Source organism: Rattus norvegicus, chromosome 13 (genome assembly GCF_021556685.1).
Source record: "Rattus norvegicus strain SHRSP/BbbUtx chromosome 13, alternate assembly SHRSP_T2T, whole genome shotgun sequence".
Lineage (NCBI taxonomy): Eukaryota > Metazoa > Chordata > Mammalia > Rodentia > Muridae > Rattus > Rattus norvegicus.
Window position 1 is genome coordinate 71,112,501 of NC_141546.1, and position 20,498 is coordinate 71,132,998.

The 20,498-nt window shown below is 43.8% G+C and overlaps 1 protein-coding gene across 2 annotated transcripts in view; it reads right to left on the bottom strand.

The window, feature by feature from the left end:
• Positions 1–19,517, bottom strand: part of Axdnd1 (axonemal dynein light chain domain containing 1) — a 71,908-nt gene extending 52,391 nt beyond the window's left edge. Inside the window, 9 exon segments of one of the 2 annotated variants that reach the window (NM_001430801.1) lie at positions 477–598; positions 2,233–2,335; positions 3,775–3,831; positions 5,415–5,497; positions 9,731–9,845; positions 16,971–17,074; positions 17,724–17,899; positions 18,950–19,143; positions 19,458–19,517. In NM_001430801.1, coding sequence (NP_001417730.1) covers positions 477–598; positions 2,233–2,335; positions 3,775–3,831; positions 5,415–5,497; positions 9,731–9,845; positions 16,971–17,074; positions 17,724–17,899; positions 18,950–19,043 — 854 coding nt within the window. In that variant the 5' untranslated portion in view covers positions 19,044–19,143; positions 19,458–19,517. 2 annotated transcript variants of the gene reach the window in all.
• Positions 19,518–20,498: the final 981 nt, after the last annotated feature.

The following is a 20,498-nucleotide window of genomic DNA, read 5'->3' on the forward strand; positions in this document are numbered from 1 at the left end:
TTCGCATCGTTCCCAGGAGTGTCAGGCCAACCTTGGCTATATAACAAGTCCAGCTGGCCCTACATGAGACTCTGTTTCAGTCATTAATCGGACCTTTCCAGTGTCCTGTCAAACATCTCAGTACTTGACACAGAGTAGGCACTCCGAGAAACCACTGGTTTATGTGTGGCTGGGTTCATGGGAGCCTTCTCGGTGGCAACTTTCTTCACTCAGATGGGAAAATAAGGCCTGGACTTTTACCGAGACCTTATGCCAAAGCGAGTATTTTACTACAGAATGAAAACTAAACAAAAGTTGATTCCAAAGAGATATTTTTGTAGCTTTCTCAAAAGCAGATACAAGCACAACTCAAACATTTTAAAAGATACATGCATAGCAGTAGTATAGAATCCTACTAACTTGTATAATTAACATGTACTAATAATTATACAACTTTTGAAAGGGGGCACCTGGAACATTCCATTAACAGTTCTAACCTGATTCTTGACAGTAGCTCTCCTCTGTCTGCGCAGTCCACGCTGACCTGTCGAATCAGCTCATGAAACACTGTGTTGTAAATGCTCTGTTCCCTCTTCAACACGTTCAGCAGGTGGTGCATCTATCAGAGGTTAGCCCCACGGTCAGTGCTTATCACAGGCTATCAGCCAAATCACTTTAAGACCTAAATATGCTAAAAGTGGGCGTGGCTTATGGAATCTTGGCTGACTGACTGTGTTTTCATTCACATATTTACAAATCCAGAAACGGCTTTTAAAACCTAGCTAATTTTGGATCCTTTTACGAGATGCACTGAAAATATTGATGCCACTCCTGAATTGTGCCTACCAGAGGAAGCCTGATTCTGATCACGAACCTACATCAGAGAAACCCAAACTGAGGCAGATTCTATAAGCAAATTAGCCTGTGGACAGCAGGGTGTCACAGGGAAGAAAAGCAAACGAATGCTGATAACTGAGACTGAAGCTATTTAAAACAATGACAACTGAAAGCACCCTGGGATCCTGGGATCCTAGGCTGAATGGGAATACCTTGTAAAACTCACTAGAGGAACAACTGGTGAGTTATAAAATCTGAATACAAGCCAATACATATCTTGTCCATCACATATTGCTCAAACCCATGCTCATCAGACTTGCTGGCAAGTGCCTTTACCCACAGAGCTATCTTACCAGCCCTCTTTTTGTTTGTTGTTTGTTTCTAGATAAGTACTTGCTATATAGCCCAGGCTGGGTTGGAACTTGAAACTCTTCTGCCTCAGCCCTCAAGTGCTAAGAAGGCTACAGACCTATGCATCACCACCAGCTATGGATTTCAAAATAACCGAGAGAGCCGTTAGGGATGGGACTCAGCTGATAAAGTGTCCACAAAGCCCCGGGTTCAATCCCAGACACCACATAAACCGGGCATGTTGGTGTCGATCTGTAACCCCTGAGAGATGGAGACAGGAGGACCTAAAGTTCAAAGTCACCTCCTGATACACATCGAGATCAAGGTAAGCCTGGCTCACACAGATCCTCTTTCAACACAGAACATCTAGTAAGGAAGATTTCAAATGTACCAGTGCAAGGAAATGATAAGTATTGGGAATTACCCCATCTGACCACTACACGTTCGTTGTATGGGGAAATATTATTCCACTCCAATCAGATCAATCCAACAGAGCCTTGATAAACAGAGGAGCAATGTAGTAACATGGCTGAATAACAATGCTTCAGTCAACAAACCAGGTCTTAACCATGGCTCTCTCTGTAAGGTTAAAATAGAACGGAAAATCCCCATCACCTGCTATTTGTATCCATTTGGATACAGAGCCGTACCATTCTGCTACAACTGCCTGTGGAGCAGTCTGTCCTACCAAGGGTGTGTGTCTGGGTTTGTGCAAATCCATGCTATCACGTTTGCACCGTAACAACATCAGCCAACGATACCCCTCCCAGAACACGTGACCAAACAACATGCAACCGTCTAGACGCTTTGGCGTTTGCCACAGCAGGTGCCTTCCCAGTGCTTCTAGCACTTCAATGTGCTATTCAGTGGCTCGCAGCCCCATGTGGCAGGTACTAGTGTTACTTCTAACCAAAAGGTTAGGAAGTTGAGGTGCAAACCCAGGAGATGATTTACCCGGGCTGCTCGCTAGGAAGTGGAAGAGTCGCATTCCAAACCACACCGTGCCTCCCTCCCAGGCACACACACCCTTCCCACCCAGTGGTTACCCTGACTGTGCGAGGGTACCTTGGTTGGCCCTACGTAATCCTCATTTTCCGCTCCAGCCCTTTCCAGCATGGTGTCCATCACATCGCTCAGCTGGACCACTTCTACTCTCTTGTTAGGTTTCCTGAAGACCAAAGGGACAGACTGGGTAAATGTCATCTCACTGGGCTGTCTTCAGATCCAAATAAAAATATCAAACACTTCGGGAAGTATATCTACTGTGGAAAGCTAAGGGCAGTTTAAAGGATTAGGCCCAGATATGTTTATTTAGTGAAACACCAGTAACACCGTTCAAAGCAATGAAAATACAAATAGTGCAATTTTGTTCTCACAAAAAATAATTCTGCCAGGCTGTGGTGGCCCACACTTTTAATCTCAGCACTTAGGAGACAGAGGCAAATGGATCTCCGAGTTCAAGGCCAGTCTACTCTATAAAGCAAGTTACAGGACAGCCAGAACTACAGAGAAATCCTGTCTCAAAATCTAATAATAATTATTATTATATATTTTATATTACTAATATATGTGACCTCCTCTGCCTGGCACAGGGAGACTGTGAAAACACCCACAAAGGGCAGAAGCCAACTTTGAGGGACAGGCCTTATTGGCCTGAGCAGAAACATATGCCTTGACTGTGGCTGTGAACTTTGAGGTGCCAGAGTTAACAAGCTGCAGCCCTAATTTGTGCCAGAGTCACCACACTGCAAAGCTATGGAAACCTAGATTTACTGCTGCACTGCTGCTACCCCACGTTACTGTTCTGGGGATGGGTTTTTGTGGTCTCTCCCTTTGTATACTCTGTGCTGAATATTAAAGTTTGAGCCTTGACCAGAACACTGGTCCATGTTTCTCTCAACCCCTGACCTTTTTCAGGTGAGCCCTGCTCGAACTTAAGCCACTGGACCACTACAAATACAGTTATTAATTATACATAAATTATAATTAATATAGATTTATATTATATATAATATATAAATATGTTATAGTGTTAATACTATATATTAGTATATAATATGTACATATATGTGATATGTGGTATATAATATTATACATTAGTATATCATATGTAATGTATGTGATATATAATATATAATGTAACAAAATATACATCATATAATATATTCATTAATTATATATCATATATTATGTAATTGATAGAATTAATATATTAATAATGATAATTGTGTTGTGATAATAGTTGTATTACTCTAGTTATTATTTTATTATTATTGTTAATCTCACTGCCAGAGATGCTATATAACCATATATAGGGATTGCAAGAACACACAGAAAAGGAGGGGGCCGTAAGTACCAAGCTCCAACACTGGGTCATTCAGAGTGTGAGAAAAGACAAAAGAAAGACAGCAACATAGAAAGATTCTAACAATGTAAAAAATATAAAAGCACATTATGGTGCTGGAGTTCCGTGCTACGTACACAACTAATTAAGTGATGGTCTTACAGGCAGCTGTTACCTGCTGGGGTCTGTGCTCTGACTTGAATGTTTTTGTATAATATACACCAAGAGAAGGAGTGTGTACAGTTACTCTCTCGTGTACTTACATGGATGGGAAGAGCAGCAGCCTATTCTCGCTGTCTGTGAGGAGGGTGGTGTATTTGCTGCAACAAATAAGACAGAAATATTAAAAACAAAAACAGAAAAACATTCTAGGGCTGAAGAGTATAAGAGGGTGGTGGCAAACTAGGACCTATGACAGAGAGAGGGGAGGGAACAAAGGAGGAAGGACACTGTCTGACCTGTCCATCTTGGTTCCTAAGAGCCATTCTCCACAAAAAGGAATGTGGGCTCAAGGAATGGGGATGGAAGAAATTACAGCACAACCGAGCTAAAGCCTCAGTGGGACTTAGAAGCTTGAACATACTTGTTCAAAGGTCCTTTATGTGCATTCAAGGCCATACATAAATATCCACAGAGAAATATTACAACTGATCAAATGTGGAACACTTTTAGCAGAGGGTACTTACTGCCATTCCTTGGTATATGAAAATACAGAGATTCCCTTGATTCATTAAAACAAACAAGACATAGGTCTGCAACTCCAACACATGGGAGGCAGAGAGAGGCAGGAAGATTGGTGTAAGCTCACCTCCTCTACGGAGAGTTTAGACTATCTAAACCACACGAGACCTTTTTAAGGCCTTTGAGATGCTCAGTAGGTAAAAGTACTCAACACCAAGCCCAGCGCTCTGAGTCTGGTGCCCAGGACCCACATGGTGAAAGGAGTGACCTGACCCTGAGGAACTCTTCTCTGATGTGCACTTCCTCACACACTCACAAATAAATAAGTGTGGCTAAGGAAAACAAAAGTGCCCTTCGGCATGTTTAGTGGTGGCAGGATGGGCTTGGAGTGGAGCTCAATGGAAGAGCCCTTACTGGCATGCACAAACCCAGGGTCAAGTGCCAGTTCCAGAGATGGAAAGAGGAATGAAAAAATGGCATCTGTGAATTTGTAATCCTCCTGCCTCAACTTCCCAGTGCTGGGATTGCAGGTGTGCACATCACACACAACTCAAAGTGCCATTTCTTTAAGGGTTTCTTTTTTAGGTGTATGTGTATGTGCACCACGTGCTTGCAGATGCCTTCAGAGACAGGAGAGGACATCAAGGCCCTAGAACTGGAGTCCAGGAAGTTATTAATGCTCATCCAATGCTGAGACTCAAACCTGGGTTTTCTGTGAGGGCAGCAAGTGATCTTAAGCATTAAGTCATCTCTTTAGCTCGAAAGTTCCACTTTTAAGAGCATCAAAACTTAAGTGGCAGGAAAAGCTATAGAACTTTTTAATCATTGAAAACCCAAAATTCTTGTGTTCCTCCCTTGGAGTTCCCCTGACTATCAAGAGTTCTTTCCTGCTTTACCTTAACAAATCTATATTCATTCTGCTCTAAAAATAAACAGAAGGAGAAAGAAAAAGAAGAGGCAATAGAAAAAGAAAGGGGGAAAGAGAGACAGAGAGACAGAGACAGAGAGAGAGAGAGAGAGAGAGAGAGAGAGAGAGAGAGAGAAAGAGAGAACACCCAGAAGGTGCCTTTGTTTTATTGTAATCTTTACTACATTGTGCTAGCGCAGCTTGCCCACATATCCTGTACCACATTAGAAGCGAGTGTGCTCTTCCGAGGTTCTCTGAAATGTGGAAGGAGAACACACCTCATGCAGACATTCAACAGAGCATCCTGGTACTCACTCATCATAGCACTCCAAACCCGAAACTCCTGTATTTGACACAATATGAAATTCTTCAGGAACCAAAGTGTCTGCTAATGTCTTCTGCAGATAAAGAAAAGGATGAATATATTAATACATGAAAAACACTTAAGTCACACACATTTCAGTCCCTATCCCCAAAGGAGACTATCGAGATAGCTTTGGTAAGCTTAACCTGGTCTCACTACAAAGTCCTGCCTGGCTTGAACTCGTGGCTAATCTTGCTTCTGCTTCCAAGAGCCAGCTTTACAGATTTGCACCACCATGCCCAACTGTGAGTTGAGAGACTTTTGTTTAGTTTTTAAACAAGGTTTCTCTATGTAGTCCTGACTGTCCTAAACTCTGTAGACCAGGCTGGCCTCAAGGTCACAGAGATCTTCCTGCCTCTGCCTTCCAAGTGCTAGGATTGAAGGCATACACTGCCACACCTCACCTTAAGTTGAGAGAGTTTGATAATATAAATAGTAATATTAGCAATGTGAGTCATAGCATAGGACAAAAATTGCTTTAAGCTGGACATACACTGTAAAAACAAGCATGAATGTAAGGACAGAGTTTCTTCTGGTATAAGCATTACTTGGTATTTGAGAAGGACTAATTTTAAGTTCCTTCAAAGACACCAAAATCCGGACCAGTGGTTCTCCACCTTCCTAATGCTGTGACCCTTTAATACAGCTCCTCGTGTTGTGGTGACCCCCAACTAGAAAATTATTTTCATTGCTGCTTCATAACCGTGATTCTGCTACTATTATGAGCCATAATATATGCTAGACAGCAGATACACATGCTCTTAATCCTAGCACTTGGGAGAAGACACAGGCCAATCTCCATGTGTTCAAGGTCAGATAGGTCTACAAAGCAAAGTTCCAGGATAGCCAGGGATACACAGAGAAACCATGTACACACACACACACACACACACACACACACACACACACACACACACTCACACACACACCACAGAGAGAGAGAGAGAGAGAGAGAGAGAGAGAGAGATCAAGAAATCAAGAAAAAGAGAGAGAAGAAAATGAATTATAGTTTTGAAGATACTATTCAAGGTTGCTAAGGGGGTTGCAACCCAAAGGTGGAAAACCACTGATTTAGATGTTCAACTCCATTACATAAAACATTTAGTGTTTACATGGAGCCTATATACATCTCCTATTTATGTTATATTGACTCTGGGTTACTATAATACCTCATACAAGTATGTTGTTGTCATGTTGAATTATTTAGTGCCAAGGACCAGCTTCAGCTTGGAGAGGGGCTCTGAGGAAGAGATGTCTGGGAGCAGAGAAAAGGACTCAAAGTCAAATTGTGGGTTACAAGAACACAGACTGTGTTCTGCTCAAGACAGTTTTCTAGATAGCCTTCTGTCAATAGCTCTTGACGCTATAGTCTGCTCAAGATAGCTTTCTGCTCAAGACAGCTCTCTGCTTGAGACAGCTACCTCTTGTGAGAAAAAAAAAATCCTAAAGAACTGTTATTGTTCTCTGCTAGCTCATCTCATGCAGATCAAAGCCCAGTCTTTTATTTACATACCAATTCAGTCATTTACTCCATGTTCCCTCTTGACCATCCCATGAATCAGTATCCCATGACTCCTGATTCTTAGAAAAAGACAGCAAGCACATTTTTTAGCATTGTAAATTAATTCAGAGATCTGCCAGCCTTTGTAAACACAGACAATAAGCTAGCTGAGTGGGATCTCACTCTGAGATTATTTTTCATGCCTGCGCTTAACCTAGTTCTATCCCAGGCTGACCTTAAACTCAGAAATATGCTTGCCTTTGTATTTTTCTGACAAGCTGGCTCAAAGTGCAGCTGCCTCTGTTCTTTTAGGTCTACAAAGCTCCTTATACAATTCATATTGAATCCTTATATTTTACATGGTTGAGATATATATATATTCTTGAACTCATGTTTTCAGAGTTCTTTCCCATAGCCTTAAGGGCTGTCCTGAAGGTCTCAACATTTACCATTTTGCTGAGACATTATCTATACCCTCATCTCCATGACTCATGTTGCCTCTAATTATTAGAGTCATTAACCTTGGCAGAGGACATTTTTCAAAGGAGGAACACGAAAATATGTACATTATTATACAAACAAGCCTTGTGGCCACAGCAACCATCAATACTCATGGAGGATCATACCCTACTGGCTCTGTTCCAGGGGAGGAACCGTACCATGCCATTCTTTACATGGCCAAGCCAGACTCAGCAATTTATGGAGTGACAAGAAAATATCTGTACTTGAATAGTACAAAAACATTTTTTTGCAAAAAATTTTCACTTGTGGTTGATGGCATAGGTGAATGGAGAACCCTCAAGTATGGAGGGCCAACTATATTTATAAATTCTTTTAGCTCCTTTTTTTTCTTCTTGTGGAAGTTTAAATGAAATATCCCTTGTAGGCATAATGTTTTTGTATACTGTGTAACGTTTCCCCTTGTATTATTCAAATGCTGATTTCTTTGCCCTCATATCTTGTTTCAATCCAGACATGGGATTATAATAGTTATATCAAGAATCTCCTGTCTCGTTTGTATAAACAATTCTTACCATTTATTCTCTGGCTTGTCAATAAATGCTGACCACCCAATGGCTGGGCAGAATACAGAATAGGGTGGGACATCTGCCAGCCAGAGGGAAGAGAGATGGAGAGAGGGAGTAAGGAGGATGGAGGAATTGGAGCCAGGAAGAAGGGGTCTGGAGAGAGATCATGGAAACAGAGCTAAAGCGTAAAGTGCTAGATCAATAATAATGTGCAAGTGTCATAGGATGGGGATGGGAGGTAGCCAGATTAGCACAGAAGGTTAAGGTAGATCATTTCACTGCTCAGCAATTTAGGTGCAGTTTTAAATAAATCTTGGTTTCTCTGGGTAGTTATTGTAGACTAGCATAAGGTAAAGAAATACAGCCACTGATTTAATTCACAGCTAATATTTATTTTAAAAATAATTCATTGACAATCCCTTATAAGTCTCAGGCGTTTTAACTCTTGGTCTCCAGTTGGTGGAAGTGTTTAGGAAGGATTAGGAGGTGTGGCATTATTGGAGGAGGTATATCACTAGGTGTCGGCCTTGAGGTTTCAAAAAACTTGCACCAATCCCAGTGTGCCCTCACTCTGCCTTCTGCTCTTGAATCAAGCCGTGAGACTCAGCTATTCATCATGCCTTTGCTCCAACATCATGAACTCTAACCCTCTGAAACCATAAGCCCAATTAACACTTCTTTTACAGGTTCTCTTGGTTATGGTATTTTGTCACAGCAGTAAAAAGGTAACTAAAACATGTTAAAAACAGATTGTGAACTATTGCTATGAATCCTGACCATGTTAGGTTTTTTTTGAGAAATGTAGAAGACTTTGGACTAGAAGAACCTTTGAACACTGTAAATGGAGGTTAGTGGGTCATCCCAGTTGAGTCTGGAGAGACAGTCGTAAAGCTGAGAGCTATGAGGACTGTGGAGGACCAGATCAAGATGCTTCAGAGAAGAACAGTATTAGCAACTTGGCTAGAGACCGTTCCTGTGATACGTTGGCAAAGACTGTGACTGCTTTCTGAACTTGTCAGAATAGGTTAAATCAAGGAGTAATGGACTCATTTCTTTAGTGGAGATTTCGAGACAGCCTAATTGACTCTGTCGTGTAGTCATTAGTAATCATTTTTATGCTGGTATATGATGAAAAAGAGCAAGTGGGGCAGAAAGAGATGCAAAATGTACATTTTGAAGAGAAAAAGAACACCAGGAAATGTACTGTTACTGTCAAGGCTTGTGAGGAAAGGGATAAAGTAATTAAATAGTGGTCTGACACACACTGTGAAATAACAGGGGAGAAGCCCTCAGTACTCGAGAGGCAAAAGTAGGCAGATCTCTGGGAGTTTGGGGGTTAGCCTGCTTTACATAGCAAGTTCCAGGATATTTGGGGCTACATAGGAAGACCCTATCTCAAAGTGAAATGGGGCGGGAGATGGAGGGAGGAAAGAAGAGAGAGAGGGATGGAGAGAGGGAAGGGAGGAGGAGAAAGGGACAGGAGGAGGTAAAAGTCATCATTTACAACTCATGTGAATTTTCCCTGGGGAATACTTACTAACCAAAACAGTTAAGTGTGGTTTGGGGAGTGGCTTAGATCTTTGATCTTTGCCCAGTAAATGCTATTGTAAAGAAATAGCTATAATGTATAGGAAGACTGTAGAGTCCTGCAGGCTGTTGTTACAGTCTGATGCCGCTTTAGAGTTTAGAGAAGCACTTTGAAAAGTCACGGGTGGGAGAAAGGTCTTCTCACACTTACCTTGTGAGGCACCATGGCACCGTTCTGTGACTGTGCTGACTTATTTGGGGGGCAAAGTTTGTTCTCCCTCGTCTCTCCTTTTACGTATTTAACATCATACAGGAAAGAAATATCCCTTAAAAATTAAGAAAAATATGTTTTAAAAGTGGCTTTTCCTCAGGGCGTATACAGCCATGCACTTCCTGCTAGTAGGTAAGGACAGCAGAACTGCTCTCATTGTCTCCTTTTACCCCGCTTATCCGATTTTTTAAAAATTATTTTAAAACATGGGAAAATGGAAGTACGATTTACGATGAGTACAAGTCCTTTGATCCTTACAGCGCTCTGTGTCAGAAGTCCTTTATGTTAGAATGATAGCAGTTTACCAACCAAATAGTTTTTTAGGTTTCATTTATGGCAACGATGCCCTTGAGCTATCTGGGGAAACTCTGGAATGGTATCAGTCACATTCCAGTACTGGGGCTGACTCTTCACTTTAGCATCACCGCCATTTAAGGACACTTAAGGGTCACAGCTGTGAACCTGCGTTTAGCACCCAGCAGCAGGTTGGGGTGAGGCCCCTCCAAGGTCAGAATCCAAGTTTGCAGGGTGAGCCTTCCCACCTCATGGAAGGCCCGGCATTAGCCAGGAGTCTGCCCACACCCTTCCTCTTCACCATCACAAGCTTCTCACTCACATCACCAACTCTCTCCTCCCCTCCAACCTCCGATGAATCAGCTTTCCCCAGTCACTCCTGCCAGCTGTGTGCTGGACTCCATGGAGCCCCGGAAGCTCATTCCACCACTGAAAGCCTTTGTAGAAAATGCCCACTGTCCTACTACGACACTCCTTGTCCACTGTGATAAAATACTGACCAAGGGAAGGAAACGGCTTGTTTGGCTTACAGGTTCTAGACCATCATCGAGAGAAGCTGAGGCAGGGACTAGAGAAGAACTGTACTTCCTGGCTTGTTCTTCATGGTTTGCTCAGCCTGCCTTCTCATACAACCCAAATACCTCTCCAGACATGGCACTCCTTCTAGTGCAAGGATCGCTAATCGAGAGAATGCCCACAGACAAGCCCACAGGCCAGTCTGATGGAGGCAATTCCTCAGTGAGGGGTGGGGGTCCATCTTCCCAGACAGCTACGGTTTGGGCCTAGCTGACAAAGACTAACCAGAACATTCATAACAAGACTGTTCGCTTCTGAGAATCTTCATGGCGAAGGCCATGCATTGCTGTTATAGCACTGTGATGTAGCTGGCTAGAATCTATCACCTATGTCTTTCTGCTAAACATCAAACTTCCCAATGTTACCTCGCAGAAGACGTCCATTTTCTGCCACTACCTAGAATACTTTCCTGATTTGACTACTCCTCTGTCTGAAACCAGTCTCCTGGATTCAGTCCCCACCCCCACGCCCCCACGCCCCCGAGCCCCCCACCCCCCATGAATCTTCTGTCTGCCCCAGCTGCTACTCCTTGGAACTTCTGTGTCTTCATCCTCGAGAGATGCTCCGGAAAACTCTGTCCTCTATGCCAGAGCTTCTCAACCTGTGGGCCTCGACCCCTCTGGGGTTGAATGACCCTTTCACAGGGTTTGCATATCATATATCCTGCAAATCAGCTATTTACATTATGATTTAAAACTAGCAAAATTCCAGCTATGAAGTAGCAGTTACATAATGTTATAGTTGGGGGTCAGCGCAATGTGGGGAACTGTACTAAAGGGTGGCAGCATTTGCGAGGTTGAGAACCACTGCTCTACACTTTCTTTCTTGGCCAAGTCATCAAATCTGCTGTGTCACCCTCTCTATTTGCTAGGCTGTCATCAAATTCTCAGCATTGAGACCCAATCCCTCCCTATCCTTTGCCATCAAACCCTGCCCCCATCTACTGCTAACGCCAATTAATCCAACAGCTGCCCTCAGATCAGTACAGTGACCAGTCCTCTCAGTGGCCAGTCCTCTCATTCTGTGCCCATAGCAATCTCTAGTCCGATCTGTCATTACTTTTGATGTGGATGCTCAGGTCTCTAGGATGTACTTCTGTTGGTAGTACCCTGTGTTTAAAGTGTAACGTTTTCATGTCTCCACCCCTCCTTCTGACTTTAAAGCAGACATTGGCCTGACTTGTGTTCACAGTCCCACTCTCTCTCCTCTGCATTGCTGATGCCACAGAGGACACTGGCAGACTCCGCTGGCCAGGTGTCCTTTCCCTCTCCATCCACATTCTAGTTCCCTCATTTTCCTTTGAATAATTACCCTGCTCCTCTGTTAGGTCTCTCAAAAAAAAAAAAATTGTGGGTGGCAACAAGACATTTCTGTGTGTGAAGACTCCTGCTGCGTAAGCAGATGCATTTGATGGGGGGGGGGTGGACCCCAGTAAAGGTAGAAGAGGAGAATCAACTGCACCACACTGTCTTCTAACCATCCCAAGAAGGCTGTGACACACACACACACACACACACACCACAATACTAATAAAATATAAACAATAGTTTTAAAAGATCATTTAGGGTAGGCAAGATGTCTGTCTCAGTGGTAAAATGAGCTGAGTTTGCTGGCCAGAATTCACAGTGGGAAGAGAAAGCAGACTAAGGAGAAAGTTCTCCTCCGCTGTCCACATGCATTCCGTGGTGTGAGCACACATGCACAATAAACAAATGTGTGTAATAATATTAGACATGAGTAAACGTAGTCACAGTAGTGACCTGGGTCATTTGCATTAAAACATGCCACGTGCAGAGGGCCCAGCAGAGAAATGCTAAGTGGTACTGCACACATTTTAATGTTTGTATTTGACAACAACACCCAAGGCAAGGAAGAGGGTGTGCAGAAGGGGGACTGACCAGAACGAAGTCTAATGGCACATGTATGAAAACACCCACTGAGCGAGACTCTGTATTTAAAAAAAGAAGAAGAAGAAGAAGAAAAATGAAGAAAAGAAAATGTCATATTGAAATTTCATAAAAGAAAGGTTTCCTTTGCTCACAGAGAGTATGTGTGAATCTTTGTGAAGCTGGTCATGCGAATGCCATACCTTGTCAGGGAGAAGCAGGCATTACGTTCATATTAGCAGTAGGTTTTATATCCTCTCTCCCTTTTATGTAAATATACAATTATACACAATTCTGCATGTGCTGCATTCTTACTTAGGCGTGGATGGTACACCTTTAATCTCAGGACTTGGGAGGCAGAAGCAGGCAGACCTCTGTGAGATCAAGACCAGCCTGGTCTACACAGCAAGCTCCAGGTTAGCTGGGGCTGTGCAATAAGACCATATCTCAAAAAATATTTCATGGGGTTGGGGATTTAGCTCAGTGGTAGAGCGCTTGCCTAGGAAGCGCAAGGCCCTGGGTTCGATCCCCAGCTCCGAAAAAAAAAAAAAAAAAAAAAAGAACAACAAAAAAAAAATATTTCATTACTTTATTGTTGGTGGGGATGTGTATGCGTGTGTGTGTGTGTGTGTATGTGTGTATGTGTGTGTGTGCCTCTGTGTGTGTATGTGTGTATGTGTGTGTGCCTGTGTGTATGTGTGTATGTGTGCCTCTGTGTGTGTGTGTGTGTGTGTGTGTGTGTGTGTGTGAAGGATGGTGTGTGTAAATATAGGCACATAAATACCATAGCGTTCATTTGGTAGTTGGAGGACAATTTTGGGGAGTCAGTTCTCTCCCATGGGAATGTGTTCAGGTTAGCAGGCCTGCAAGGCAAAAGCTTTATCTGCTGAGCCACCCTGCTGGCCTCAACAACTTTGTTAGCAGTCAGTTTTCTGCATTCAATCATTTCCTGGTTAAAATCCTGAGATTTATTTTTTGCATTGAATGCTGACTGGTGGAGCCATCAGAAAAGATTCTGAGACGCTAAATGCTTTCTTGACTCTATTTTATTGCTGTGCTCTGAATATTTGATGTTCCTAGACAAATTGCTCCTTGTCCCTACCAGCTAGGCCATTTTCTATGTGAGCAGGTCCAATACCGGTGTCACACAGCTAAAATCAAGACATTGCTGATGAGTGTGGTGTGGATGCTGGGAAGAGCCATGCCTGTGCTGACAGGATTCTTATTTTGTTAACTTGACACAAGCTACAGTTAGCAAGGAAGAGAAACTCCAATTGTAGAAATGCCTCTGACACGTTGTGGTATGGCGTTTTCTTACAGAATGACTGAGGTGGACATGCTGCCCTGGGCAAGTGGTCCTGGGCTGAATAAGGAAGCAAATTGAACAAGCCAAAGGGAGCAAAGCAGTAGTCCGTGGTATTCATCCCAGGAATGGTGGTTCCTACCCTGACTTCCCTCGGTGATGTGGATGGAGTGTGGCCTAAGAATTATAAAATGAAACAAACCCTCTCTCCCCTAAGTTGCCTTTGATCACAGTGTTTTACCACAGCGAGAGAAACCCTAAGACGTCCTCTTCTGCTTGTTGACAGGATTCCCTCCTGGAGGTCAAGGGACTGAGAGTGTTTTCTTGACGGTATCTGCTGAGTTATTCTTAGACGTTCCAGTTTCTAGTACTCAGTTATGGTTTTCCATTTGCGTCCTCCCATTCTGCCATCTTTGGTTGGTCTCATCTCCTGACCATTAGATCATCTTCCTTTTCTATCAGAGCCCTAATTTCTCTATCTTTAACCCTCACAACTTCTGCGAAGTCTTCTGCTGGTGAGCTCTGCATTCACAGATCCTGGGGTTACAGCGAGGATGGGGGTGCTGGGATCTGTATTCACAGATCCTGGGGTTACAGTGAGGATGGGGGTGCTGGGATCTGTATTCACAGGTCCTGGGGTTGCAGTGAGGATGGGGGTGCTGGGATCTGTATTCACAGATCCTGGGGTTACAGTGAGGATGGGGGTGCTGGGATCTGTATTCACAGGTCCTGGGGTTGCAGTGAGGATGGGGGTGCTGGGATCTGTATTCACAGGTCCTGGGGTTGCAGTGAGGATGGGGGTGCTGGGATCTGTATTCACAGGTCCTGGGGTTGCAGTGAGGATGGGGGTGCTGGGATCTGTATTCACAGGTCCTGGGGTTGCAGTGAGGATGGGGGTGCTGGGATCTGTATTCACAGATCCTGGGGTTGCAGTGAGGATGGGGGTGCTGGGATCTGTATTCACAGGTCCTGGGGTTACAGTGAGGATAGGGGTTGCTACTATTTGATGCCCACATTTTAAGAATTTCCACTCAGATGTCATTTGCCATTAAACCTTTCAGTAAGTTTACTGCAACATTCAGATAGAACTAGTTGACTTTCAAAACACTTCAAACGCCTTATAACTGCTAATTACTGCACTGGTCATTACAACTGTGATCTGAGGGCATAAGACACAGATTCTTTAAGCCACAAAAGCTCTGCGACCACAAAAGCCACCCAGGCAAGTTTCTGCCGCTCTTTGTGACAGGCAGCACAGCTGAGTGAGAAGACCCCGCAGTAGACAGCATCTTACGATGGTTGGAGATGCTCCAGCCTCCAATATTTCTGCAGGCACATGAGATGGAGCAACTCTGTCTGTCCCTTTTCACAGATGAGAGAAATGAACTTCAGTAAGATCAAATATCCTACTTAAGTGTGGCAACCTTCCAGCCGAGCACAGCATGTAAGTGAGGCATACAAGGGGACTTTGATAAACGGAAAAGACTTTTAAGTGAATAGACCACAATCTTCATGGAACGAAACTTGACAGAGCATTTTGGAATGATACAAAATAAATAGTATTTGATGTTCTAATTTGAAACATTATAAAAAGGATAAGGGTTCCCATAGTGACAATTCTGGAATTTTGGCTTCTTTAAAAAAAAAAAACAAATATTCTAAGAATGTGTTTTTGTTTTAATTCCAGGTGTGAGATATGGAACTGCTTCCCGGAAGCCGACTGTGATTTACCCTGTATCTAGCAGAGGCATGGTTTTGCCAGCTGCAGACAGTTTCTGAGGTTGCGTGCCTTTTGGAATTCTGGGAATTTTTCAGAGGGTGTATAATGTGAGAGCTGCAATAGGCGGGGTTAGAGGTTGCTGGACGTTTAGGGGCTTGGATGCAGTTTATTAATAGTTGTGCTCAAAAAGGAAACAAGAAAAAAAGAAATTAGATTCGGACCTCTCTCCTCTCCCTCTATCCTGCTTTCTCTCCTATCTAGTGATAGGGGGGTGGACTGGCTGGTTTTTTGTGTCAACTTGACAAAGGCTGGAGTTATCACAGGAAAGGAACCTCTCTTGAGGAATTGCTTTTGTGAGATCCAGTGGAAAGGCATTTTCTCAATTAGTGATCAACAGGGAGGGCCACTGTGGATGTAGCCATCCCTGGGCTGGTCCTGGGTTCTATAAGAAAACAGGCTGAACAAGCCAGTAAGCAGCACTCTCCATGGCCTCTGCATCAGTTCCTGCCTCCAGGTTCCTGTCCTGTTGGAGTTCCTGACTTCCTCCAATGATGGACTGTGATCTAGAAGTGTAAGCCAATTTCCTCCCCAACTCGCGTTTTTGGTCATGGTGTTTCATCGCAGCAATAGAAACCCTGACTAAGACAGTGGGGGGAGCCGGGGGTGGGGTTGGGAGTGGGGGATAAAGGATGAGAAAAAGGAGAACCCACAAAGTAACAAAGACCAGCTATAAGTTCCCTTTGAAAAGACGGGGGAAACTCACCTATTCGTCAAGGTTTTCCACACCCTTTTTCCTCTAAGATGTACAGAAACTGTGGACAACTACAGATACAAGATGCGCTAAGGGCTTCAGTTTGGTGGATCTTTTAATACAGGGCAAAAAAAAAATCCCACAGGAAACTACAGGAAAAAGTACACAAATGCATGTATGCAAAAGAAAGAAAACAAACCAACCCAATAAACCAAGCTGGGGAGACGGTTCAGAGGATAAAGGTGCTTGCCACGGAGCGTGACAGCCTGAGTTCAATTTGCAGGATCCATATGGTGGAAGGAGAGAACCCATTCCTACAAGGTGCCTTCTAATCCCACACATGGGACATGGCATACACAGAATGAATGAACGAACGAACGAACGAATGAATAAATAAATAAGCAAGTAAATAAATAAATGTATGTATATATGTTTAGAAACTCAACAACCAAAAGTACATACAGCCAACATATATAGCTACTAATGATAACCATACACATATCCTTTTGGAATTCTCACTTATCAATGATACAGCAAGTTTCAAAATCTATAATTCTTCAGTGTTGCCATTCTGCCCCCCTCTCAAAACTGCCACACAGTTTTCTACTTATCTACCTGCCTATCTGCACCCCATTCTCTTCCTCCTTTACCTTCCAGCTCCTGTTAGGGTGACAGGATGATCAATCAGGTATTTGAATTTATTCCTCCGAATAGGGTGTTGCCAGACATGATCTACAAGACGTGGAAGGGCACCCTGTGGGGGGAAAAAAAGCGAAAACACAAACGTCCAGCAGAGGGCACTCTGGTTGAAGAAAATGCTACTTATTTGACTACTTACATCAAGGGCACTTGATGTTTTACAGAGGAGCAAAATACATAAAGGTAGACTATTAAGAGAACATCGATAATATGTCTGGTAAATTTACATAAAAACAGGTTAACGGAAATATTCGAGGAGTGGAAACAGTTGCTTCAACAGACTTGAGGATTTTTCGCTTTGGGTTTTTGGTTTTGTTTTTTTGAGACAGAATTTCATTGTGTAGCCCAATCTGGCCTAGAACTCGTGGCAATCCTCCTGCTTCAGCCTCTGAAGTGGAGGAACTATCAGTGCTGCCTACCATGCTCAGCAAGATCTGAAGTTTCTAGTTGACGAGATGGTGCAGCAACCGAAAGAGCTCAAAACCCAGTGACTTGTACTTCTCCCTAGAGCCCACAGCGGAAAGAGAACCAGCTCCTGTCTTCTGACCTTGAGCCCAAACTCACACATGAACTAATAATAATTGTTTTTTATTTTAAATCTGCATTTTAAGAGAGCGTCTGAATATACAGTTTCTGCTCATCAAACACTTAACGAAGTGAATACAAAGAAAATGACCCCAGACGTGCTAAGTGTGTATACAAACCTTTGGGGCTTTATGTTTCTTTGTAGGCAATAAGTTTTCAGGACAGGGACCGGCGTTGGCTGCATTGTTCAGAGAGAGAAGAACTTCATCGGGGATTCTGAATTCATTCTGAGAGGAAGGAGGGAGGGGTTTGAGGTGGTTCACCATGGATTTTTTCTCCTTCAGCTCCGGAAGCACTAAGAAAGTAGTGGGAAAGACAAACTCTCAGTGGAGTGTTCTGGGGAGTCCAAGTTTCCCAGACTGCCTCAGCACTGTCATATGTGTTTCTAACAGGAAGGGTGCTTCTAGTGGACAAGCCCAGCTACAAATAATACTTAAAGTAATTGGACAGTCCACAGTAGGGTGGGAGGAGGGGCATATGAGAACAGGATGAGATGTATGAGAGATGCAAAGTAAAAGACCAGGGTTACAAAGTGTACAGGCAGCCCCGACCCCACCCCCTCCACTGCCCTTCAACGTAAATAGTGAATAGGTAGCTGGCTCAGGGTAGAGTCCTTGCTTAGTATAAGTCCTTGAGTTGAATCCTACCTCCTAGATGGTGAAACTGTAAGCAAAATATAAATAAGAAACAAACCAAAAAGCCCTGTGACAGTAAGACCAGAGATAGCCTCAGTCTGACAAGCAAGGATGAAAGGGTGGCTGACTGATTCTTATTCTGGTACAGGTCTACATTTATCATTAAGTCTTTTTACATTTTTCTTGAAACAGGGTCTCACTATGTAGCTCTGACTGGCCTAGAATTTACTATATAGACCAGGCTGACCTCAAATTCACGGAGATGGCCTGCCTCTGCTTTCCAAGGGCTGGGATCAAAGGCGTGAGCCACAAAACCACAGCCCAAAGGATGGAAATCTTAAGGAATCTCAAAAATAATTTTTGAATCTCATACAAATAGACATATTGAACTAAGCCGTGTTTATCTTATCCACAGGACTACGTTTTTAAAGCTCCCTTAAAATCAGAGAACAAGGGGTTGGGGATTTAGCTTAGTGGTAGAGCGCTTGCTAGGCAAGTGCAAGGCCCTGGGTTCGGTCCCCAGCTCCGAAAAAAAGAAAAAAAAAAATCAGAGAACAAGAAGTCAAACTTCATATAGCTATTAGTATCTAAACGAAGATGAAACAGGATTCTAGTTTGGTGACTGTCCAGGCTGGCTGAGAAGGGGAGAATGGACTGTGAATTCTGTCAGTGGCCGTGATGGTTCTGTCTACCGCATCCTTGAAGTTTACCTTTTGCCTCCTTGCCTACATACAGTTTTGCCTGTTTGGCCTCAGATGTTGATGGGGAGGTCAGCGAAGTGTCCGACACTTTGTGGAGAGACATAATTAACAACGCCTGCTATCACTCTCGGAAATATTCCTCCAAAAAGTTAATTCAGAAACAAATCGAAGTCGTGCCATGACAAATCAATCTGTCCATAATTCTGTAGGCAAAACAAAGCAAACGAACAGAAAGACCTCTTGAGTGTTTGTGTTCAGACTGGAATTCAGAATTCATCTGGCATGGTTTCCTCTCTTTGGGGCGCCCCCTAGGATAACCTGACTGACAGAGAAGGGTATGGGTGGGTCAGAGTCAGGGCCCAGCCCGAGAGAGTCAGGCTCGGACCCCTACAGATTGCGGGCAGGACTGCGCGGCCTAGCTCCCCGGGCAGAGTGGGGCGAGGCTCCCACGGTCCTTTCAGCAAAGTCCTACCCCCTAGAAATGCACTGTAGGACTGCATGACACCCTCCACTGTACCCTGGTGTTTGCCACCCGGCGTCGGCCGGCCATCCCTTTTCTGGAACGCCCTGCGTCGTCATAGCAACGCAGGAACCCCCCCCCCCCAGCAACTTTGCTGGCCGAGCTGCCTCCGGAGGAGCTGTCAGAAGAAGACGGATGAAAAACAGTTTCTGCATTCTCAAGATGCTTCCGTGTGACTTTAGTCACGGGTAGTAGCAATAAGGAAGAATATTTAATCCGGCTGTTGTCTCGGAATGGGACAGTCTCTCGAAGCCGTGCTTCCGGGTGCAGATTGCGCAAGCGCAGACCCGAGCCTCTCGAAGAGACTCCCGGAGCCCCGCCCACACGAGAGGGTGCTGCAGAAATGAGTCCTTTCTGTCCTTGAATCTGTTCAAGGGTAGTGTAGTCTACTATGAGTTCTGAATCAGCCAGGACAACTTAGTGAAAACCTTGTCTTAAAAGGAGGGGGGGGGGAAGTAAAGTAGCAAACACACATCCTAGTTCTGTTGTTGAAGTAACTTCTATGCGCTCAGTTCATGTTTGTGAGTGCCAATGATCTTCTTAGTGTCTGGTAGCTTTATATGCCAACAGTAGCTGAAGGAGAAGACAGATAACTGAGCAGGACTTTCTTACCTAGACTAATGGAAGAATTATGTTACAGGTTACAAAGAAATAAACGGGCCCCAGTTTGCATTTGCAGTGGCATTGACTCTCTGGCTTTCTCTATTCTGTGGTCATTCCTCTTTGGGAAGTGGAGCCCAGGTAGGGGTTGAGACGGGGGTTTCTATAGCCCAGGTCCCCGTCTCTCAAGTGCTGGGATTATTGCCATGAGCCACCAAACTGGAGCTGCCAGCACTTAGCTCTTCGCAGGCTCCCCAACTGTGAAAGAAATAACTTCTCTTCACAGGCTACCCATCTTCTATTGTAGCAGCACAAGTGTACTAGACACGCTCTCTCCAAAGAACCTACAGACTGTAGGCGCACATCATGATTAGTAATTGACATTACAACAATCTTGCTGTTGAAGCACCTATGGAAACAACAGACTTACCCTCTGTG